General features: G+C 40.8%; 2 protein-coding genes across 7 annotated transcripts in view; one reads left to right on the top strand and one right to left on the bottom strand.

The window, feature by feature from the left end:
* Positions 1-701: 701 nt before the first annotated feature.
* On the bottom strand, positions 702-20,612 carry MCM4 (minichromosome maintenance complex component 4). The gene is made up of 17 exons (XM_032841202.1): positions 20,558-20,612; positions 20,360-20,443; positions 19,776-19,940; positions 19,251-19,414; positions 19,056-19,157; positions 18,721-18,816; positions 18,544-18,639; positions 16,993-17,131; positions 13,778-13,998; positions 10,528-10,648; positions 7,753-8,012; positions 6,928-7,293; positions 6,346-6,473; positions 4,745-4,952; positions 3,019-3,247; positions 2,311-2,444; positions 702-1,397 (listed from the first exon to the last, which is right to left on the bottom strand). The coding sequence occupies exons 2-17, from the start codon at positions 20,427-20,429 to the stop codon at positions 1,305-1,307; spliced, it is 2,592 nt and encodes an 863-aa protein (XP_032697093.1). The 5' UTR covers positions 20,430-20,443; positions 20,558-20,612; the 3' UTR covers positions 702-1,304.
* Positions 20,613-21,399: 787 nt separating this feature from the next.
* Positions 21,400-23,875, top strand: part of PRKDC (protein kinase, DNA-activated, catalytic subunit) — a 229,284-nt gene continuing 226,808 nt past the window's right edge. For 5 of the 6 annotated variants that reach the window (XM_032841194.1, XM_032841195.1, XM_032841196.1 and 2 more), the window contains exons 1-3: positions 21,400-21,553; positions 23,230-23,306; positions 23,404-23,496. In XM_032841194.1, coding sequence (XP_032697085.1) covers positions 21,400-21,553; positions 23,230-23,306; positions 23,404-23,496 — 324 coding nt within the window. Of the gene's footprint in view, positions 21,554-23,229; positions 23,307-23,403; positions 23,497-23,875 lie in introns of those variants that run through there. The other variant, XM_032841198.1, reaches the window with a different exon arrangement.

Below are 23,875 nucleotides of genomic sequence, written 5' to 3'. Positions count from 1 at the left end.
GGGTCATGGGATTGAGCCCTGTGATAGGTTCTGTGTTCAGTGCGGAGTCTGCTTGAGATTCCCTGCCTCCCCCTCTACCCTTCCCCCTTGATCACGTATGCTCTAAAATAAGATCTTAAAAACAAAAAAAGCCTCTAAATATGATTCCAATGTTAACATTTTAATGCTATTTAACCTTTCAGTTAGTTCTATCATTTCCTATGGATACTGGATTATTGAATGTTGATCCTCAATTATTAAAAAAAAGGCTAACTTATACAATTACCTTCAATGTTTCAGGGATTATTTATTATAATCCTATTTCTGTATAAAATTCTAGCCTATGGTGGTTTTATAAGAATAAAGCCTGCTATGGGGCACCTGGGTGGCTCAGTTGGTTAAATGTCCGCCTTTGGCTCAGGTCATGATCACATGGTCCTGGGACTGCATCAGTCCTGTGCTGGGCTCCTTCCTTGCTCAGCAGGAAGCTTACTTCTCCCTCTGCCTGCCACGCCCACTGCTTTGCTTTCTCTGATAAATAAATAACATCTTAAACAGAACAAAAAAGGATAACGCCTGCTAGGATAAAAGTAAATTGGAACCTATATTATAATGAATTTCTTTTATGCATTCTAAAGTACTTATTACCATCATGAATTTCCATGAGTATAACGTTTATTAAAGTTTTTTTTCTTAATGAAAAATAAAACCAGATAACCAAGTATTACTTAATCAATCATTTATTTAGGAAAAAGTTTACATATTAGGATAAAGTAGAAGTTAACCTAAAACTTAATCATTTCCAACCACCCATTTTTTTAATCTTATGGGAGCCATGAGAATAAGCCTCTAGAAGGAATTACACTTGAGAGTTTTAAGAGGGAGAAAGCTCTGGTCCTTCATTACCTCATACTGAATGATATGCCCTGGCTAAGTTTTATCTCATATTACAAAAACTTCAAGCATATGGATAATTGTCTTTAGAAAGTTCAGCACAAAACCATGATCCGTGACTCAGACTGCCATCTCCAAAAAAGACTGACATCCTAACATATACATACATACATATATATGGAAATACACATTAAAAGCCCTGGTGCTAAAATAATGGCACTTAAAAAAAATAACCTCAACTGTAAATTGGCACAGTATTTTCACTAAGGATATTAAACAAGCGAAAACACCCACTTCACTGAACCCAGGTTAGAAGATTTTTATGGAGCCAAATAATGACTTTAAGAATCTATTTCCACGGACAGCAACAGTGGCAGCTCATTGGCCCCTATGCTGCACACACAGGCACACAAGTACAACACCCTAGAGCTTCAGAGCAAGCGGACAGTTTTGCCAGTTACTGTTAAGAAGTCATCATCAGCCAAGGCACGCAGGGCTTCTTCAAACATATCTTTGGTAATAGCCTTTGGGGAAGAGATGAAAACAATTATTTTACACATTAAGTACTCCCTTACCTGTTAGATATGCTGATTTCAATGTAAAGAACCACCAGTCTCTTTCCTTTTTGGTAGCTGTATACACTCCCTAGGTTCTAACCAGGAGGGGTAACCATTTCATGCAAAGGGCCTGAAGATAAATAGATAGGCTTGCTATCTACCCATATGGTCTGTAGAAATATTCAACTCTGCCCCTGTAGTGCTAATCCAGCTGTAGAAAATACGCAAATGAAAGCAGGCAAATGGCTAACTTGGACCCTGGAGTTCTGTTCACTGGGTAACCCAACTTTATTTACAAAAAGGAACCTGATCATTTCATCATTACATTATGATGCATGGCTAATATGCAGGGTTAACACTCTTTATCATGGGAAAAAACTGCAAACATCCTAAATGTTCAGCAATTGGTTAAGTAAATGATGGGATAGGCACTCAAAGGGATCTTATCCAATCATTATAAATGTTATTCAGCCTATTCACAACACAGATGATGTTGATAGCATATTTTAAATTAAAAAACAAAGAAAAAGCAAGTTATAAAACAGTGTAACTCTGACTATGTTCATATTTCAAAAAGACCACATGTGTACATATACACAAAAACTATTAATAGAACAAAATTTTGTGGTTATGTCTTGATGATGAATTTGTGGGTGATTTTACCTTTTTCTAATCCAGACCTATATTTAATACTTAAATGAAAGAAAAAGATTTTAAAAAACCTCAATAATGGCGATTCACAGACCTGTACCCCTGGGGATAAAAATACATTGTGTGTTTATAAAAAAATTAAAAAAATTAAAAAAAAACCCACCTTAATAGAAGTACTAAGGTAAAAAAGAAAATCTCTATTAAGCAAAAAACACTTAAAAACACTTACTATGTCAGACTGTCCCCGGATATCTTCAAAAAGTTGTTGATATTTTAGAGCTGGTGTTTTGCCCTTAGATAAAATAAGTTTTTTCAATGCTTCAGCTAACTCTTCTTTCCGTTTACGAGACGTGGCACTCATTCCTGATTTAAATGAAAAAAAAAAAAAAAAAAAAGAAAGAAATTAATGAAAATATTTCTGCTACAAGGAAGTGAAGTATTTCAAATTTCCATTAATATTTCTTTAGTAGTGTTGCCACAAAAAAGATTAGGGGACAGTGGCTGAATGCAAAAATATATTCAAAATTCTGAGTTCTGAATTCTCTGTTTCCAATTTTCTATAAGCCAGTAACTGCTAGTTTTCACTGAAACACAGTCCATGTAATCTATATAGCAAGCAGTCAGTACTCATTAAGAAATGAATTCTTTAAAGTGGACTAACAGAGGTACCTAGACAGCAGAAAAGCTCTGTGAAATTAGATACAACACTGTGTATGTGCATGCATGTGTCTAGGCATATTTTTCTCAGCTTTTAACAGGATTCTCAAAGAGGCCCTGAACTGAGAAAGGTTAAAAAGTCCATCATTTCAAATAACTTAATTGTTAGCTCAACTATGAAATACAAATTACTTACATGTTAAGTGTGTGTGTGTGCATGTGTGCGTGTGTGTGTGAGTGTATAAATTCTCATGTGCTCTTTTGTTCAATGCAAACAGACCTGTAGTTAGAATAGATATGTCCACAATGCCAGTCCGGGGGTCAGTGGCAGACTGCTTTAGAGCTTCCCGATGGAGGCGTTTTGCTTCTTCAACATCAACTCCTTCAACTTTGCTTGAGAATCGTACTTTAGCGTGGGCTTCTGCTAATCGAATTAATGATTCCAGCTGTCGAGGGTACGCAGAAACCATTCCTCGGCTGCTACCAATCTTCCTCATGTCTACATAAGCCTTGTGTAGGCAGGGAAAAAAACCAAAACTAAAACCAAAACTCCTTGTAACAATACTTTAGTTTTGTGGCTGAACTTTGAACAGTTAGGAGTCTGTTAAATAAACTAACAGCGGCCAGGTGCAGTACTGAGGGGAATCAGAAATCAGATCTAGCCTTGGGCCTTAAAGCTCATCAAGAAGGTAGTATCTGATGTGGCTATGAAGAGTGAAGAATCGGGGTGTGCTGTGAGGTGTGTGAGGCTGGCATTCAGGGGACATGGTGTGTTGGGGTAAAGGGCAGGTCACAATTACAGCAGAGGACCAATCAGGGTGCCTGTCTGAAAAAGGTGCTCAGGCACCAACTCCGGTTTACACCTATGCTGAGGGTTTATTTAATGACTGAGGCATGCAAAGATTACTGAAATAATGTTACAAAGCTGAGTTGTATTAAACTCACATATATAACATCACTTTTATTTTATTTATTATTTTTTAAAGATTTTATTTATTTATTTGACAGAGATCACAAGTAGGCAGAAAGGCAGGCAGAGAGAGAGAGAAAGAGAGAGAGAGAAGAGGAGGAGGTAGCAGGCTCCCTGCTGAGCAGAGAGCCCGATGTAGGGCTCGATCCCAGGACTCTGGGATCATGACCTGAGCTGAAGGCAGAGGCTTTAACCCACTGAGCCACCCAGGCGCCCCATAACATCACTTTTAATTTAGTTCTATTTTGTTCCAAGATTCATTGTTTAAACCCCACATCCAATGCTCTATGCAATACATGCCTTCTTTAATACCCACACCAGGCTCACCCAACCCCCTCCCCTCCAAAACCTTCAGTTTGTTACTCAGAGTCCACAGTCTCTCATGGTTTGTCTCCCCCTCTGACATCCCCCAACTCACTTCTCCTCTCCAACTCCCAATGTCCTCCGTGAACATCATTTTTTGTTGAGCAACCCTCAAGTATATGATACAAATGGAAAATTACACATCACCTATAACTTTCTTTGAGTATTTTCAGGGGCTTAGTTAGGATGTAAAGCCCACTAAGCACCAGGAACCTTCTTAATATAATGTTTGAATAACTGAATGTGTCATTATGCACTGCTGTCCAAGGGAAAGGCTACGGGAAAGTGAACATCAGGTACTCAAAATTCCTTTTACTTTTTAGAAACAAGCAAATGGAAGCTCAGAGAAATTACATGACTTCTTCAGAGTTACAAAGTTACTAAGTAGCATAACTTCTACTTCAACTCATGTATTCTGAGCTTAAATTTATTGTGTTTACAAACATTTAATTATAAAAAGCTTGTACGCCACTTAATATAAAAAGAAATCTTTTCCCTTTTCTACCTTTAGAAAAGTCAATTTTGCAACACAGGAGAAAAAAGTAGTTATACAAAATAATACGTTATTAACAAAACTACTTTTTAACGGAGATAGTCAGCTAGTGACATTAACGCTATTGGCTACAGGCTCAATAAAAACATTTCTCAGGGTTTAAACATGGATGTGTGTTACCTCAATGAGAGCCTGGCTGGCTTCTTGGCTCAGACGAGGCATGACCATGCTGTGGGCATAAGCAATGTAGTCCTTTAGCACTGCCATGTCCATGAACTCCTCCTCCACTTGCTCCTCACTCCGGTAGTACAAAGCGACAAGGTGGTGGGCCAGACGCCTATCATAGGCTTCGTCCTGAGGATCCAGCATGAGGAATATCAAATCAAACCTGAAAAAATATTGTAAAAACATTGTTTTCCTGCTTGGGACACCAGTATACCCACATATGTAACTTAAAAATTGCTCCTGTGGCTCCTGGGTGGCCCAGATGGTTAAGCCTCTGACTCTTAGTTTTGGCGCAGGTCATGATCTCATGGGTCCTGAGATTGAGCAGTGCATCAGGTCCGTGCTCAGTGGGAAGCCAGCTGGAGATTCTCCCTCTCTCTCTCTGCTATCCCCCTGCCCCCTCCTCCCCCATACACTCTCTCTCAAAATAAATAAATCTTAAAAAAAAAAAAAATTTGCTTCTGAGCCACTTAGGCATGTACAGTGAATGTATGTGTAGTCAGAGCTGCTGAGGGAGAATTAAGAGTCTGCTGTCCAGGGGTGCCTGGCTGGCTCAGTCATTAGGCATCTGCCTTTGGCTTAGGTCATGATCCTAGGGTCCTGGGATAGAGTCCCCCATCAGTTTCCCTGTTCTGCGGGAAGCCTGCTTCTCCTTCTCCTTCTCCCGCTCCCCTTGCTTGTGTTCCCTCTTTGCTGTGTCTCTCTCTGTCAAATAAATAAATAAAATCTTAAAAAAAAAAGGATAATTTTGAAGATTGTAAGATTTAAAGGAAAAAGCATTCAACTGTTTTGGGAAAAAAAACAAAAAACAGAACAGAACTCTGGAAAAAAGTTGAATAATTAAAATCTAAAATCCGGGGCGCCTGGGTGTCTCAGTGGGTTAAAGCCTCTGCCTTCGGCTCAGGTCATGATCCCAGAGTCCTGGGATCAAGCCCCGCATCGGGCTCTCTGCTCAGCAGGGAGCCTGCTTCCCTTCCTCTCTCTCTCTGCCCGCCTCTCTGCCTACTTGTGATCTCTGCCTGTCAAATAAATAAATAAAATCTTAAAAAAAATACATAAAATCTAAAATCCATTTATGAAATACTATAAATACTACTATAATAAGGTAAAATACTATTTATGAAATACTATTACAACCCATTAATGAAATCAGTATTTGTAGCAGTGGCATTGAGAAAAACTGGATTATAATTCCACTTTAACAAATTTAATTTTTCAGAACCTTATCTGTCATGTGAAGCTTTTCTCTGTACTTGATGATATGCTTTAGCAACTTTAAGACAGAGATGAGCAGCAAGTGATGGGCTTCTGAAAAGGATGTCAAGGTGAAATGTCCTAACAGCTTCAAAGAATGAATAAATGTTAAGATGCTACCCGATGGCTGAGTAGAGAAACACAGTCCTTGCCATGAGAACCCGACCACCCCTATTAGAAAATTTTGCATTAGATTGAAGAGCTTATGATGCTAGCAGTGGTTGAATTTTATTATTTCCCTTTATCTCACCCTGAAATTTCTACAAATGAGCAAAGTAAGCATCTTCTTTATGTTCTCATACCTTGATAATAAAGTGTGAGGTAGCTGGATATTTTCAATGGTAGTTTTTTTAGGATTCCATTGAGACTCAATAGGATTTGCTGCTGCCAGGATAGAGGTGCGAGCATTGAGCTGACAAATAATCCCAGCCTACCAGAGAAAACAGTGCAGTTAGAAACTTCACCCTGAGGCTGGCAGGAACCATGTGAGCTATCTTCACCTGGAGTGCACTTTGCCATTTATCCACCGTCACCAAGAACCACACATATCACCTTGGAAGGATGATACCAACAGATTTATCTGGGACAATGCCATCCTCAGATTCATGCCAACAATCATATTCTAGACAAAAGTATGCTGTAACTACATTCTTCTCAGAAACTAAACCCCTGCATGACATTTAGGACAAACTCAAGTTCTAGGAATACCACATATTAGTGGGTTACTATAGCAAAAAAAGATGAAAGAGAAAATACTCAAAGATATTTAGCTGAAACCTAATAGGAAAAGTAGTCATGAGTTTCCCAAAGTTAGAACCAAAGTGAATATGGGTGCTAGATTTCTAAGTGTACCCATGTTGACACGTGGAGAATGGGCCTCTCACCTTTGCAATTGAAAGAGTCTGCTGTTCCATGACTTCATGTAGTACTGATCTTGTACTTTCATTCATCTTGTCAAATTCATCAATACAGCAGATACCATTGTCACTCAGGACAAGGGCACCAGTCTGCAAGACAAGCTGCCTCGTCTCAGGGTCTTTCATCACGTATGCAGTGAGGCCTACTGCACTGGAGCCTTTCCCAGATGTGTACTGGCCCCTGGGGACTAGATTGTACACATACTGCAGCAGCTGGGACTTACTGGTCCCAGGATCACCACACAACAGGATGTTGATCTCAGCACGAAATTTGCCTCTTCCTGTGTGACTAAAATCCTTTCTTGTTCCACCAAAGAGCTGAAGCAAGATTCCCTAAACAAAAATGTTTAAACATTCACTTACTACAGAGTAATCGAAATCTAGTTTAAATGTTAGAGGTATTTTCTTATCCTGTGAATAAAAAATTATAATTAAATTAAGGCAATGTATAAAGAGGAAAGTGCTTTAAATGATCACTAACCAATTTATATAGACTCACATAACAGTGTGCCAGAATGGTGGCTATGTAAATCTCTATTCTGATCCCATCTAGCTTTTGTTATTGTTTAGAAACATTTAATTTCAATGTAGATATGAGGAAATGGACAATGACCAATTCTTGTCAACCAATAACCAAGTCAGATGGTAAACACCTTGCTCTGTGGAACACCCAACAGTTCTTATCCTTTAGGGGTGGGGGGTGGGGGTGGTAGTGATAGAAGGGGCACATATTCATGCCTTTTGATCTCAAAGAACTATAAATCCTGATCAAAGTTAAAAGTCCACTGTTACCTTCTTTATATCTTCATGTTCATAAATACTTGGAGCCAAGGCTGAAGCAAGTCTCTCATAAATGTCTGGCTTTCTAGAAAGTTCCTTGAGCAATTCCACCCGCTTCTCTGAAAAAAGTTTCTGCTCTGCTTCTTCATCAAAGCCATGCAGGCGTTTTGCATCAGTTTTCCGATAGTGAATGACATCAATGTGGGTTTTGTAGACAGACTTCACATTACTCACTCTTGAATTGACTCGGATAGGAACAGCTCGATAGATACCTGAGGGCACAACCAAGAGATACGCTTTTACCTTCCCCTAAATGGCTCATAAACTAGCAGACAGCACGCAGCACCTAAGAGATCTGAGGGCTGGCAGTGGAGGTGAGTTTTGAGCATACTGCCTTCATGGCCTTCCTAGAGTCAAGGACTTGCCTATACTGGAAAGCTCCCTGGTGAAGATGGCAAGACAAGTTGGGAAAAACACAGGTTTTTTTTAAAAAGCAGACCTAAAAACGTGTTTATCTGTGACCATCCATTAGCTCTATGATCTTGGGCACCTATCTGAGTATAACCATACTGCATATAATCATTCTGAGATTTAAATGAAATTACTTTGCTTTCAGCATAATGCTGGCTTACAGCTGTGTTCAATAAACAGTATTTTGAAATAGTTTTTTCATTTCTCTTAAGCTGAACGTACAGAATCTGCTTAGTAATTATTTGACTAGAACAAAGTATTAAAATCCTGTACCAAAAATTTGGAAAGGAAATACTAAAAGCTCTTTTAAAAATTACTCAAATAAGTAAATAAAATCTTTAAAAAGATTACTCAAAAATTATTTCACAGACTAGACTGTCTATAGAGTCAGAGGTAAAGATACAGTAAAAGAAAAATCACTACATGTTATTAATAACAAGAAGTGTTTCTAGGTGAATAGGCATGCCCTAGAGCACGCTTCTTAAAGAATATAATTTAAGAACATTAGAAGAAATAAATGAATAATCAGCCCTCAACCATACCAATTCATTTGTTTTTCAAAAAGAAATTTCCCAAACTGACATCTGTGATGTTTATCTTTTTTTGACTTTCAATCCAGAAGGCTTGGACTCTGGGACAATCCAATTTCTCACTGTTTTCTGAGGAGCAACTATCTGCTCTATCACAGGCTTCTTAGCAACTCACCATAGATCATCAATCCTTTTATTTAACAGGTCAATGTAATTCTTTTTTAAAACATTAAAAACCAGTTCATATGTAACATTCTGAGTGTACACAACCTCCTTTATGGTAAGCTGAATTAGAGACAGATAACTGTTTAAAGTGTCTACTTTTTTTTTTTTTTTAAAAGATTTCATTTATTTGACAGACAGAGATCCCAAGTAGGCAGAAAGGCAGTAGAGAGAGAGGAGGAAGCAGGCTCCCCGCTGAGCAGAGAGCCCGATGTGGGGCTCAATCGCAGGACCCTGGGATCATGACTGAGCTGAAGGCAGAGGCTTTAACTCACTGAGCCACCCAGGTGCCCCTGAAGTGTCTACTTATTTTTACTGGTGCTTGCAATGATTCTTCATCACAAAACAACTTCAATACTTATTTTACATCTATACGGTGCTTTCCACAGCTCCCCTCCCCAAACACGTTCATTGGTATAACCACATTAATTCTACTTGGCAGTTGAGGATATTAAAATAGATTAAATACTTTATCAAAGGTTTCAGACCAGTATAGGGTGGGAGAACAAGGATTGCACAACTTTCACTAATGACATGTTGTTAATGAACTACAAGTGCTTTTATAACTTAAGGTTGTTATAGGCAACTGTTGGGCTACATACTGGGGAGACACAGGATGAGGAGTCTCAACTCACGGAACACAACCAATGGGTTACCTTAAGAGAAGCAGCCACTCCCTGGATTCAGTCCCCACCTTGACCTCAGTGAACTGTGCCTGCTGTTCACAGCCCCTTTGAGAAACCAGGTGCTCATCTTACTCTGAAGCATCAAGAGAAAGACTGGCATATTCACATGGTAGAGTAGAATAAGCACTTTCTTGGCCAGGAGAGAAGGAGAAACCTTGTGTCACAGATTACCACATAACCTCAGCTACAGTGATCTGCAAGTCTCTGAATCTCTACTTCCTGTAAAAATACCACAATGTGAGGCGCCTGCGTGGCTCAGTCAGTTAAGTGTCTGCCTTCGGAACAGGTCACGATCCCAGGATGCTATCGGGCTCCTTGCTCAGTGGGAAGCCTGCTTCTCCCTCTCCCACTCCCTCTGCATGTGTTCCCTCTCTGGCTGTATCTCTGTCAAACAAATAAATAAAATCTTAAAAAAAAAAAAAAAAAACCCACAACGTAACTCTGCAAGGTACTCTGACCCATTTCCTCTCTATAATAAGTAAATGTTAACCCTTAGCTGTACATTTGGGAAGTGGCAAATTATTTAAAATTCCAGGTTGGTGAGTGCTGCTTCCTGAAGCTGCTGGTATAACTCCAATCTTACCAATACTAGCCTTGTCTGAGCTGTTTCCTCAAGATACCAGTGCTATCAGGTCAAAATACACTTAAAGCTCTGCAACACTGAGATAGCAAAGAGCAAGCAACTGCAAAGACAACACATTGAAAGGTTCCACCCTGCTAAGTAAAAAGTGAATAAAGGATTATAGGCAGGACCAGACTTCATGCCAATGAATTCATGACCAAGCCAAATGACTGACTAAAAAGCATAAAAAAAAATCCCAAACAAACAAAAAAACCCCAAGGCATACTTATCTCATTAATATAGTCTACATTCTAACCTGTAACATTCACTCTGTCTCCAGGCTGAACCTTGTCAACAAGATCATTGTGAGCAAAAAGGATGACAGTGTGAGGCGTCTGCCCTGCGGGCATATCTTCAGGAGACTCTTGGAGTTTGATCTGAAAGAACAGAGGAAACGGAAAACTCAGGAAATGACAAGCACAATTTAGACAAAACTGCCCATCTTTGTACCACTTACAGACAACTATTTTTGATGTTACCACATCTCTATTTTATAAAAAGATTTCACTTGTTTATTTTAGAGAGAGCGCACTTGTGCATGTGTGTACACCCGAATGGGGGAGGTCTGATGGAGAGGGAGAGAAAGCAGACGCCCAGCTGAGCACAAAGGAGCACCTGACACCCTGAGCCAAAATCAAGAGTCCCACACTCAAGTGACTGAGCCCTACCACATTTATTTTTAAAACACCATTCTTGGGGCATCTGGATGGTTCAGTTGATTTAGTATCTGCCTTTGGCTCAGGTCATGATCCCAGGGCCCAGGGAAGAGCCCCGCATCAGGATCCCTGCTCGGTGGGGAGCCTGCTTCACCCTCTGTCTCCCCTCACTGTGTTCACGTTCTCTCTGAAATAAATAAAATCTTAAAAAAAATAAAATACCATTCTTTGTTTTTATCTCCAGATAGCCGACATTTTTTTTTTTAAACCTTTAACGTGACGTAAACATACATTTTGTAAGGATTATTGTTTACATACAAATTCCCCTATTTGGGAGACAGCCGTTAGTAATTTGTGAGAATGTTTTTCACCATTTCAAGGATGTAGTGGGTATTTCTTTGCATACACGTTCGTCTAAATTTCTAATTATGTTTTTAGCAATTACTTCTCATAGATTTCCTGGGTGGAGAAGTACACACTTTTCAGGTTCCTGGTTAAGTACTTTGGTGCATCTCTCCTATTCACTGTGTGCATCTCATAAACACTTGGCCTGGTTACTCACACAGCAGTATTGGCTGAGCACTTGGCCTGGTTCTAGGTGCTGGGGACTCCACAGTGAATGAGGTCTTCCCTCAGAGTGGAGTGAGGACAAACAATGCACAAACATACAAGTGAGCATATAACATTTGGCAGTGAAACATGTAATAGACAGAAGAAAAAAAAGAGTAAGGAGCATGGGCAGTGCGGGTGGAGGAGATGCTTTTCACAAAGCAAGGTTAGGGAAGGCTTTTCTCAGATCAAGCAACCTTTAGGCAAATGTCTAAGGATATTAGGGAGGAAGCCGTGTGTTCTGTAGGATAAGAACAAGTGCCAATGGTCCTGAGGCAAACCTGTGCTTGGTTGAGGAGCCCTGTATAAGGAAATGGTTGAGACACCATCAGTGAGGTCTGTGGGTACGAAGGTGTGTTGTGGTGTTATTGGGTCATGTAGCTTGGAAAGTACTCTAGGATACTAAGTTTTATTTCAAGTCAGTTTGGGAGTCTCTGAAGCTTTCTAAAAAAGAATATTACGCTAAAAACGACTTGGGAGCACACTTCCATATTTGTATCATAGGTCTCAGCACCATGCTGGCATAAGTTGAGGTACATTTGCCCCAATTATTGGTAGCAATATTAGATGAAAATTTGTATCTATAACTAATTTTCAATTCTTTGGTTAGTAAAATTGTTCAACACTTTTTCACATTTGCTAGTATTTTTCTTATTGACTCCCCATAAAGGAAATTAACTTTGTAGTATTTTGACCTTATTCTATTTAAATTTTAAAAAGTTGTTTTAACATTACAGCAAAATTAAAAAAACTTAACAGTCCTTGTCCCTGTGCCTACTTTAACACCATTACAATCACAGCAAATAAACAATTTTTACTTTTCCCACTTATTCCTATGTTGTTTTGGTAACTTCATCTTAATATTTTCATTATTAAAGGGGTGACTGGGTGGCTCAGTCAGTTAAGCATCTGACTCTTGGTTTTGGCTTTTGTCATGATCCCACAGTTATAAGACTGAGCCCCGTGTGGGGCTCTGCACTCAGTGTGGAGTTGCTTCATTCTTTTTCCCTCTCCCTCCCCCTGTTCTCCACCCTATGGGCACATGCGTGTGCGTGCTCTCTCTCTCTCTAGAATAAAATCTTAAAAAAAAAATTTCATTAAAGACACAAAAACCAAACTTGCTTTACAATAAAATTTGAGGAAAAACTTCAGAAAAATTGTCAACTCATTCTGTACCAACGGAACAGCTGCAAAATGACAATATTTAACTAATGTTTACCGATATAATTTTCAAAATATTTTAAGTATTCTCCACACCTAATGTGGGGTTCAAACTTAGAACTCTGAGATCAAGAGTCGCCTACTGTACCAACTGAGCCAGCCAGGCACCCCAATTTTTACTGATCTTAAGATGTTTCATATACTTTTATCTGACATACTAAATTTTTTTTTAAATAAGCTTAAGTATTTCCTATAGAAACGTCTCAAATTAAATTTTTTAAAAAGATTTCAGTTGGTTAAGCATCTGTCTTCGGCTCAGGTCATGAGGCCAGGGTCCTGGGATGGAATCACATGGGGCTCTGTGCTTAGCAGGGAGCCTGCTTCTCTCTCTCCCTCTGCCCCTCCCCTCTGCTCATGTGTACTCTCTCTCTCTCAAATGAATAAAACCTTAAAAAAAAAGGAACGATTTATTTTGGGGTGGGGGAAAGGAGGAGGGAGGTGAGGGATAGAGGTAGAGGGAGAAAAAAAGTCTAAAGACTCCACACTGAACGCAGAGCTGGATGTGGGGCTTGATCCCTCAACCTAGCTGAAACCAGATGCTTAACAAACTGTGTCACCCAGATACCCCTCACATTAAATTTATTAAGTCAAAAAGTGGAATAGTGAGGAAAAAATAGTGAAAGAATGTGTTTTTCTTTTAAACTTTTTAAAAAAAAGGTATTATTTATTTATTTGACAGACATAGATCACAAGTAAGCAGAGAGACAGGCAGAGACATGCTGAGAGAGAGGGAGAAGCAGGCTCCCTACCGAGCAGAGAATCTGATACGGGGCTCGATCCCAGGACCCTGAGATCATGACCTGAGCCGAAGGCAGAGGCTTTAACCCACTGAGACACCAAGGCGCCCCAGATTGTGTTTTTCTTATTATAAAGTATTTTAGGCCATGAGAATGTGGTGTATATAATCATGACCTGGTGCTCACTGGCAATAAAAAAGGAATGGTCCCATCCCAAACCTGAAGCCCTAAGCACCAATATGCCAATGGGGATGCCTCCCAAGGCACCCAAGAAGGCACATACCATCTGTTTGTCAGAGAAGACAGAGCGGTTGTGGATCAGCGCCATGCTGTGAGTGGTGTGGCAGCGCTCACAAACAGAGGGCTCAGCAATGCGGCCACGGTCAATCTCTACCCGGGCTGTGTGGGCACACACTTGGCACTGAAAGAAGGCCTCTTGCATCTCTGGAATCAGCTGGGATGTCCTGATTACCATGCCACTGATGGCAATGAGCTGGTCGATGTCTGTAAGGAGTTGGGGAGAGAGGTCAGCTTATCCATCAGCCACTGCCTGCAGCCCAGACAGAGGTGGTCTCTTCCCTGAGTTATATTCCTGCCAGGGCAGGTCTGGGTGTGCTGTCAAGCCCAGGAGAATCTTACTGGGGATGGCTGCAGTCACAGGGAGGTGCTATTGTCAGGGCATGAATGTTTCATTGGGTATCCTCAGGTCTGGCCTGGGATGCCCTTCCTGTGTTGTCTTCCTTCTTCTCAACTCTGATGGCCCTCTGGCCTTCTGCCCTAGGGCCCACTGTCCAATAGGCATCTACCATCTTTCTGCTTATCTACCTCCTGTTCCCCTCCACCTTCTGGGTTTGCATTAGAAGCTTTATGCTTCTGCCTCCTTTGCTCCATGGCCTTCTTCCTCACACACTGTATTATGCTGAAGTCCTGATGCTCAGTGTATGTGAAATACATTGGCTCCAGAGCCACATGATCTGGACAGAGTACCTGTGTGACCTGGGGACACCTTAGCCTCTCTGTGCCCTTCTACACATGGCAGTAATGGCATCTGCCTTACACTTGTTGAAGATTAAGAGCCTGCATACATCAAGCCTTATAAGAACAGTACCAAGCAGAAATAAGCACTATATAACTTAGACAATCATTACTATTTATATAAGAAAGACTTTGTACAGAATATTTTCCACTTTTGCTCCTGGTTCCTCTACAGTTTGGACCATCCCTGACAAGAAAACTTTACCCAATTCATTCCCACTGTTAGTTCCAAACGAGTTACACTGTTATTCATAGTCAACAAAACATGGCCTGTAGTTAGCCACAACTGGCCTTGCAGATTGCCACAGCCTTTCAGTACTTACTGCTGCCTCACAAGCTCTTTCCCACTTGGTCTTGTCCTCCCTTCTACTTACTTAAAAATCTTCCTTCCCTCTCTCCCCACCAATCCTTATTCTACTTCAAAAAGTAACCTCTGGGGACGCCTGAGTGGCTCAGTGGGTTAAAGCCTCTGCCTTCCGCTCAGGTCAAGATCCCAGGGGCGAGCTCTCTGCTCAGAGTGGGGAGCCTGCTCCCTCCCTTCTCTCTCTGCCTGCCGGTCTGCCTACTTGTGATCTCTGTCAAATAAATAAGTAAAATCTTAAAAAAATAAAAAATAAAAAGTAACCTCTGTAGTAAGTTACAGAAATCAACATAAAAGTTAAAAACTTTTGTTGGGGTGCCTGGGTGGCTCAGTGGGTTAAAGCCTCTGCCTTCAACTCAGGTCATGATCCCAGGGTCCTGGATTGAGCCCCGCATCGGGCTCTCTGCTCAAGAGGGAGCCTGCTTCTTCCTCTCTCTCTGCCTGTCTCTCTGCCTACTTGTGATCTTTGTCTGTCAAATAAATAATTAAAATCTTAAAAAAAAAAGTTCAAAACTTTTGAGATTAGTTGGGTATTTGGCAATCCCTCTTCATCTGAAATTATGATGATCTCCAGTCTTACCCTTCATGTACCAATGCTCTGCCTCTGAAAAATGAACTGCAGCACTCTCAGTTTCCTACTTCCTTCAGTGTCTCCACTGAATACCCTATCACAGAAGTAGAGTCAGGAACCAATTTCATAAGAAGATATGTACTCCTTTAATCAACAGTGAACTCCAACACTTGTTCCTTTGTTACCTGTTGTATTTTCTTACACTGACATTTGTGTCCTTTGTGTCCTTTGTGTCCTATAGGACTGTTTATAAATTCTCAGTAGTTTTTATATCTTAATCTTCATACATGGCAAATACCATGTTTGTTCTGTATTTTCACTCCTATGGCCACTGTCCAGCTTAGGACCCTGCTGCTCCATACTGGAGCTACTATTAAAGTCTCTGAACTGAACTTTAACACACCTTATACCTGGCACACTAGACTCACCATGAGATCCTCAAGAGTGGTAAAATCTTTCTCACTTTCTTCTGAAAAAGTATCAATGGCTCCCTACTGACTTTGGAATAAAAATCTGTATTAAATTGGAATTCAAAGCTCTTCAGGACCCAGACTTTCCAGTCCTAACATTACCTCTCTTACTTCTGTCATCAGCCAGCACTTATTATCTGCATATAGCTCTGTTTTGCTTCTGCCTACATCACCTTTGTGCAGTCCAGAGTGAATTGCTTCACGTCTGCTTTCCAAATCCTTATTGTAATTAAAATTTCTCTTTCACCATGAAATCTTCCCACCTGGGTCTAGCACTCTCCTTCCCTCCTTGGGCTAAGACATCCCCTGTACTGCTCTATTGGCCTATGTTTTTTTTTTTTTTAATTTACTTTTCAAGCTAGATTTTTTTTTTACAGGATTTATTTAATCATTTGAGAGGGGGGAGAGAATCCTCAAGTAGACTCCCTGCTGAGTGCGGACTTGAGATCATGACTTAAGCCACAATCAAGAGTTGGACGCTCAGCCCATGGAGCCACCCAGGTACCCGGCAAACTAGATTCCTTTAAGCTCCAAAGCAGGGATCATATTTTGTATTTGTTTTCTGCAGTGATTTTGAAAATATGCCTACTTAGTAACTGAAAAATTATTACATTTGGGCAAGTTCACCTTAAGATAAAGAACTGTCAAGAGTTATAATATATATATTTTTTAAGATTTTATTTATTTATTTGACAGACAGAGATCACAAGTAGGCTAAGAGGCAGGCAGAGAGAGAGGAAGGGAAGCAGGCTCCCTGCTGAGCAGAGAGCCCGATGCAGGGCTCGATCCCAGGACCCTGAGATCACTACCTAAGCTGAAGGCAGAGGATTTAACCCCCTGAGCCACCCAGGCGTCCCGAGAGTTACAACATCTTTTATGTAATTTCAGTTAAGTTAAAGAAGGCAGGGTTGGTTCAAAGGCATACAGGGTAAATGAATCTGCCATATATTTAGTCAATTTATAATCTATTACCATCACTATCACATATACAATTCTTTTAAAATTCCTTGATGAAATAAGATTTTATTTTTATGTATTTTCCTGCTATTAAAAAATATTACCTTCTGGATTCAGGTTTCTCATATTCTTCGTCTTTAATGCATTGAATGGTCTTACTTGAATCTGATGTTCCAAGATTGAATCAGGGTAACAGTCAAAGAAGATTTCATTGACAGCCATGTCAAAGGTTGGGATAACTTCCTATAAAAATGAATGTAAAGAAGCCAAGCTGTGTTTATATTCCCACCTTAGAATTAAATACTAGAAATAAGGAATTTCATATTAGTGAAGTATAAAAAGAAATACATCTGGCATAAATCTTATGTATCACCTGTGTATATAATCACAAACATGTTGTTTAAAGACTTTAGGTACATTGAGAATGAGCTCTCTCACCTCTGCATATTTTCATAATGGTTAGGTGTGATCATATATATGAATCCTCCTCAATGTACTGACATATCTTAGGCTTTTAATTAGTAATGAAAAGCTTTTGATCTCATACTTTTATGTTAGTGAACTTGACCAAGGTCACACAGCTAAAGATCAAGATATAAAACCAAGTCTGCTTGCCTCCAAAGCCTACAACTAGAATAAAAATAGCTGATACTTCAATAATAAAATCTGACCTAAAGCTTAAAAGAAAAAGGTTATAGGGCACCTGGGTGGCTTAGTTGGTTAAGCGCCCTGACTCTTGATTTTGGCTCAGGGCATAATCTTGGGGTTGTGAGATCGAGCTGTGTCAGGTTCTGCACTGGGTCTGGAGCCTGCTAAAGATTTTCTTTCTCCCTCTTCCTCTACCCCTCCCACCCCCCCAAAACAAACAAGCAAACAAAAAACAATTAAAAAAGAAAAGGATTACAACAAGGTTAACATAATCTGCTATGGATGGCACAAAGTGTAATGTGTTTATTTATAAAATATTTTTGCTTAAGGGATGCCTGAGTGGCACCGTTGAGTGTCTGACTCTACATTTCAGCTCAGGTCATGATCTCGGATCATGAGATCCAGCCCCAATTGGGGCTCTGCACTGAGCCTGGAGTCTGCTTAAGACTATCTATCCCTCTCCCTCTGCCAACCACCCCCCGCCACCTCCTATGTGTGTGTATTCTCTCTAAAATAAATAACTCTTAAAAAATTTTTTTTTCATTTAAGATAATTCACTTCATCCAACCCAAGTAGCTATCAATTTTAAGATTCACCATTACTTTAAATACTATTAAGAAAGAACCTGCCAATTAGTTAAGTTAACCTGTGGCAATTAAGTTAAGAGGGCTATTAAAGCTTCTAGTAAAAAACCCACCAAATTTTTTTTTCTCTGTTCACTAAGTCTTAACATGTATCTATCTCCGTACTGGTGGTGAGCATACTAGCTCATGTAGGGTTACATCAACTACCCGTTAACATGTGACTGACAATACTACACATCCCAATTTTGGAAATGTGAAAGTGCGAGAAAATGTTCATCTTAAAGGAGAAGAGTATGATTTTCTTAAGTTTTTGTGCTCTGGAGGCATTTTCTCTCTGCTACCCAGGAAATTTTACTATTCAAAAACCCTCTAGGTGTTCTGGATGTTTACTATAATTTGGTAAGATCAAAATCAAAATCTTACCTGTGGGTAGCAGATGAGCTGTCTGTATAGATTTTTGTCAAATGACTTTATGTGTTCACAGTTTACATTTAAAAATGGCTCCCCGATGACATTAATCTAGAAGAGAAAACAAACAAGTTATGTTCTGCTAATTGTCTTAAAATGCATTAATTTGATTTTATAAGACCATTTGATTACCTCCCCAAGTCGTTGCATGTACAGAGGTTCAGTAATATCTATGCCAATATTTTCTTCTTCTTTAGCCAGAGGGTCAATAAAACGTTGAAGGAATCTCTTGATGTTGAGAGAAAAAGAGTAAGTCTGATGCATTTAGGAATAACTACTCAAATGCAAAAAATTATGAGAATGTTCCTATTTGGAGACAGACATAAATGGTATTTTTTTCTTTTTAAAAAAATCAACAATTCTAAGCCACCTAAAAACCTACCCAAGTGTTATGGCTACTAAGATAATGTTTATAAATCTTTTCTCCCAGCATTTTAAGAACCCTAAAGTATTAACATACAGCTTACCTGAAAATTTTCTTTGCATGTTGACACATTTACATCTGTTCCCCAAATCACAAGTTTTTGTCCCAGAGACTGCTCACTTGCCACTATATCTTCTGTTGCTGGCTATACAGAAAAATATGATAGAACAAGTTAATGGGGAATTACCCACTTTATGTTCCCCAAATGCTGCTATCAGAAGACCTACTGTGTACTCACCACATCAGACTGCAAATCCACCTGCAGGCCCTTCCGTGCAGACCCCAGGTCAGGCCTCTGCCTCACAGGTGTGCCTCTAGCACCACTCCTTGGGGTTCCCTCCACCCGAGAGCTGGGAGTGCCATATGTCAGTGGTGAACTAACATCAAAGTCAAGGGGAATTGCTATAAAAACAAAATTGAAAATCTACAATAAAATTCTGATAGCCTATCAAATCCTGAACTACAGCATATTGACTTAAGTCATCTAAGAACAAGAGCAAATATTCCTTGAAACCTGTGGCAGTTAAGTTAACCTGTGGCAATTAAGTTAAGAGGGCTATTAAAGCTTCTAGTAAAAAACCCACCAAATTTTTTTTTCTCTGTTCACTAAGTCTTAACATGTATCTATCTCCGTACTGGTGGTGAGCATACTAGCTCATGTAGGGTTACATCAACTACTCCTTAACAAACCAGCAAATGTGAGCAGCTAAAGCATCATCCGTATATCAACCACAGTAGAACTTAGATCCTGCCAAAATCATACCTGAGGAATGTATCTGAGCAGGGCTGGAAAATAACGTATCCTGCGCGGCAGGGCTCTGCAGGTCAGCTCGAGGTGAGGTCGGCATGGGCTGTAACTCTCCTGTAGAGGTAGAATCTTCGCCCCTACGTCTCTGAGACGGTGACGACCTGGCATCTTCACTTCGAGCTTGTCACATACAAAACAGAAAAGATGGCCATCAACTCTCCTGTTTGGTCTTCTGGGAATTCCATCAAGTCTCTTGGGAACAAATACAAACCAAAGAAAACGGAGACAAATAGGCACGGACACGCTTAAAAATTAGAAAACAGGTTGGAAAAGGAGGAAACGAGGGCCAAGCACTTACTGCCTCTCTCTATCACACACAAATACACACACACACACACACACACACACACACACACACACAAATAGGCAGAGCATGAGCAAACGCTCGCCGACCGCACATCTTATTCCACCTGGGCCTTAAAGACTGCTCTCAGAGCCAGAAACCAGGCTCAGGCCAGGTTTCTCTGTGGTGGCGGGAAAAAGCCAGAAGAGGGGATGGAGGGTAATGAGGCGGGCTTGACTCACGGGAAGGGACTTACGCGCCTGCGCAGGTGTGACCCGCCCGCGCCGACTGCCGCGGCGGCTCGGGGTGGACGCCGGGGACGACATGGTGCTGGTGGAACCTGCGCGAGAAAAGGGCAGGTTCCACCTGCGTCCGCCCCCAGCTTCCCCCATCCCACCGCACAGATACCCTCGCTGGGGTCCTCATCCCGCCACCCCGGCCCGCACGCTCCTACCGGGGAAATCCGCTCCCTGCCGACGCCCGCAAGGAACCCGAACGCACCGGGTGGATGCCTCTCCTACACCGCAAGAGCGGAACAAGGTTTCGCGCCAGATGCCCGTCGTCAACGCCCTCGGCGGTGCCCTACCAATCACAGCAGCGCTCTGGCATGGCTCCGCCTCCGGGAGGCGCCACTGAGCGCCAACAGGGGGTACTGAACGGCCTCCTCCAGCGCCCCACGGAAAGCAGACTCTAGCCTTGCTTGGTGCCCCCCTCCGTTTAGGTGGTCTGGCCCCCTGCTAGACCTCGTTTTCGCGGGAAACCTGGGGAGGACCGCCGGATTAAGTTCACAGACAGGGTAATCTACAATGTGTTGTTGGCTAAGGAGAAAAATTCTTTATCCCTTAAGCATCTTCATTGCTAAAGACATTACACATGCACTTTTCACTCTTTAGTAAGGAACAACTTCGTAGATTTTGACCCAAGCCTCTAGATTGTCTTTTTTTTTTCTGTCTCCGGTATTTAGTCAACTCTAATTCATCAACCATCCTCCCCATCTATTTCCGGAGGTCAAACTGCTAGATTCCTGTTTCTCTCTAAGCTTCCATGTATGCATGCCCAGTGTATTGTATGTATATAACACACTCATTGTCCTGCCACTATCTTAACTGACGTCTAAGGGGCTTTTCCTACAGAGAAGACCACTCCTTTCAGGGTCTCCCCGAAGTTTCCCGCCACCGCGAGCACCGCCCCTGCCCTAAGAACCCCGCCCCCAACCCGCGAGCCCCGCCTCCGAGCCCCACGGCATTTCGGGAACCGGACGGGGTGTGCTCACGCGCAGTGCTGAATTTTGCCGTGATGGCTGACTCCGCGTCAGACGTGCGGGGTTCCCTACTGCAGCTGCAGGAGTCCTTGTCTGCCGGGGACCGCTGCAGTGCGGCGATGGCCAGTTATCAGCTGATCCGGGGCCTGGGACAGGAGTGCGTGCTGAGCTCCGGCCCCGCGGTGCTGGGTGGGTACTGTCCCCGACGCGCCGAGGAGGGTACCAATGCGCGTGCGCGTTTGGGGTTTCCGTGTTATGCGGGGGCCTAACAGCCTAGAGTTTTGTCTCCTAGCGGGTTTATCTAACAGTGTTTTGAAAAAGTCCAGTCGTTTGATTCTGGATTGTCGGAATTTCCGTGGTTGTGTATAAAAAGTGGTTTGTCATGCTACATGTTTTCTTAGCAAAGATGCTTTAAAAGTAATGTTGGCGAAAATACCCTAAATTTGGCAATCATTTCTATGCAAAGGAGGCAGAGGGAAAAGGAAAGTATTTTCTTTCACCTTTTTAGAAAGCGCCTAAATCCTCCAGTACCTTTTCCCAACTCTTACGTTTGCTGTTCCTACTTCTGAGAAGCATTGCAGAAATGTAACTTATAGCCCTGCGGTTCTTTTAACTTTTTTTAGCAGTCCCTGAATGAGAATCTTTCGCTGCTTTGTAGTAAAAGTGCCTCTTTTCAGCAGTTTTAAAATATATCATTGCATGAAAACTTCTAGTGCTGTCTAGTACCTATATATTGTCAAGGATATATTACTAATGGGGAAATAAATTTAAAAAAAACTAACATGTAAATGCCTTCTGGTCTCAAGGTTTTTTTGTTTTGTTTTGTTTTGTTTTTAGAGAGGGGAAGGGGCAGAGAAAGAGAGAGAATATCTCAAGTAGATTCCCTGCTGAGCATGGAGCCCCAGGTCTGGTTCCATCTCACAGACCATAAAATCATGACCTCAGACAAAATTGAGGCCCATGCTTAACCGAGTGAGCCACCGAAGCTCCCTTAGTCTGAGTTTCTAAGTTAGAATTCCTTTTTTGTTCCTTTAGTTAACTTGTTTATAAAATAGCTCCAAGTTTATTCTGAATGTTAAGTATATGTTTTCTCAGGTGGAATATTATAGAGGAATGTATTAGTTTTCTATTGCTGCAGTAACAAATACCACAAGCGTAGTAGTTTAAAACAACATAGATCTTGCAATTCTGTAGTGAGAAGCCAAACAGGGGTCTCACCAAACTAAAACCAAGGCTTCTGGCAGGTCACTTCACTTTCTAAAGGATCTCATGTAGAATCCATTTCCTTTTTCATTTAGGTTGGCAGAATTCTGTTCTTTGCAAATTATAGGACTAAAGTCCCTTTTCCTTCATGATGTTCCCTGCTTGTAGGAGCCACCCACATTTCTTGAGTCATGGCCTCCGTCTTCAAAGCCAGCAACTATGGGTCTAGTAACTTCTGTGCTTGAAATCTCTCTTCTCTCCTAATCTCTTTCCATTTTTCTTACTCTCTCCTCCACTGGTAAGGGCCCATGTGATTATATGGGACCCATGTATAATCCAGGATAATCCCCCCCTTTTTCTTAATAAACTGATTAGTAACCTTAATTCCATTTGCAGCCTTAATGTCCTTTTTCATGTAAAGTTAGTGTATTCACAGGTGTGATATTGGGATTTGGGCTCAGGTATCTTTGGGGCCATTATTCTGCCTGCGTCATCCCAGTGGAATATAACCTATAGTTTCCTGTTTTCCTTGTTTAAATGCAGAAGCCTTAAGTTAGTGTTTAATTGCTTAAAAGGCTGAATTGAGAAACATGCAGCCCATTTAGGGTGGGTTTATGGAGTGCTTCTTAGTAGCTCTCTAACTTTTTTTTTTTTTTGTCCAGCATTACAGACTTCCTTAATTTTTTCCAAAGATTTCGGTTTGCTTGTGTTTGTTCGGAAGTCACTTAGCATTGATGAAGTAAGTTGAAGATTTTGTTTTCCTTTTCTTGTACACTCCTTTTTGTTGGAGTGACTCTTCTTGCCCATATTTACTGTGTTTATTTCTTTTGTTACAGTTTCGTGATTGTAGAGAAGAAGTCTTAAAATTTTTATGTATTTTCTTAGAAAAAATTGGCCAGAAGATCACACCTTATTCTCTAGAAATTAAGGTAAGGAGAAAAAAACGTATCTCATTATTTACCGACATTGATTTTAACTTATGCTGTAAGTTAAACTTGGGTTTATATTTTATTTCTCTTTTCTCATCAAGGAGTTTTATTTATTTGTGCTTGATTGTGGGCTAATAATGAAGTAGGTTATTCTTTTCAGATTTAATAAGGTAAGGCCCTTGTCAAAAACTACTTTGATAACTTTTTGCACATAGGATAAATAATGTCTTTTGTAAAAAGTCATAATAAATTGGGTTTTTTGAATTGTGGGGAAGTTTCGAAACACTAATAAACAATGTTAAAGAATTCTGCAGGATAAGATTCTTATTTCATGTCCTTCCTACGTGCCCTTTGGCAGCAGTTGGAAGTTTGCCTTTCT

The sequence above is a fragment of the Lontra canadensis genome, unplaced genomic scaffold, assembly GCF_010015895.1.
Source record: "Lontra canadensis isolate GAN:19392208 unplaced genomic scaffold, GSC_riverotter_1.0 scaffold121, whole genome shotgun sequence".
NCBI lineage: Eukaryota > Metazoa > Chordata > Mammalia > Carnivora > Mustelidae > Lontra > Lontra canadensis.
The sequence above is the reverse complement of the archived record's forward strand: the minus strand, read 5'-3'. Positions and strand labels throughout refer to the sequence as shown.

Excerpts from the sequence above, each read along its gene's own strand:
- MCM4 (XM_032841202.1), bottom strand. The coding sequence starts at position 20,429 with ATGTCGTCCCCGGCGTCCACCCCGAGCCGCCGCGGCAGTCGGCGCGGG. Across the intron at positions 13,999-16,992 it reads GAGAAACCTGAATCCAGAAG|ACATCGACCAGCTCATTGCC; the intron begins GTAATATTTTTT and ends AACTCCTTACAG. Across the intron at positions 8,013-10,527 it reads AGACAGAGTGAATGTTACAG|GTATCTATCGAGCTGTTCCT; the intron begins GTTAGAATGTAG and ends TTGTGCCCTCAG.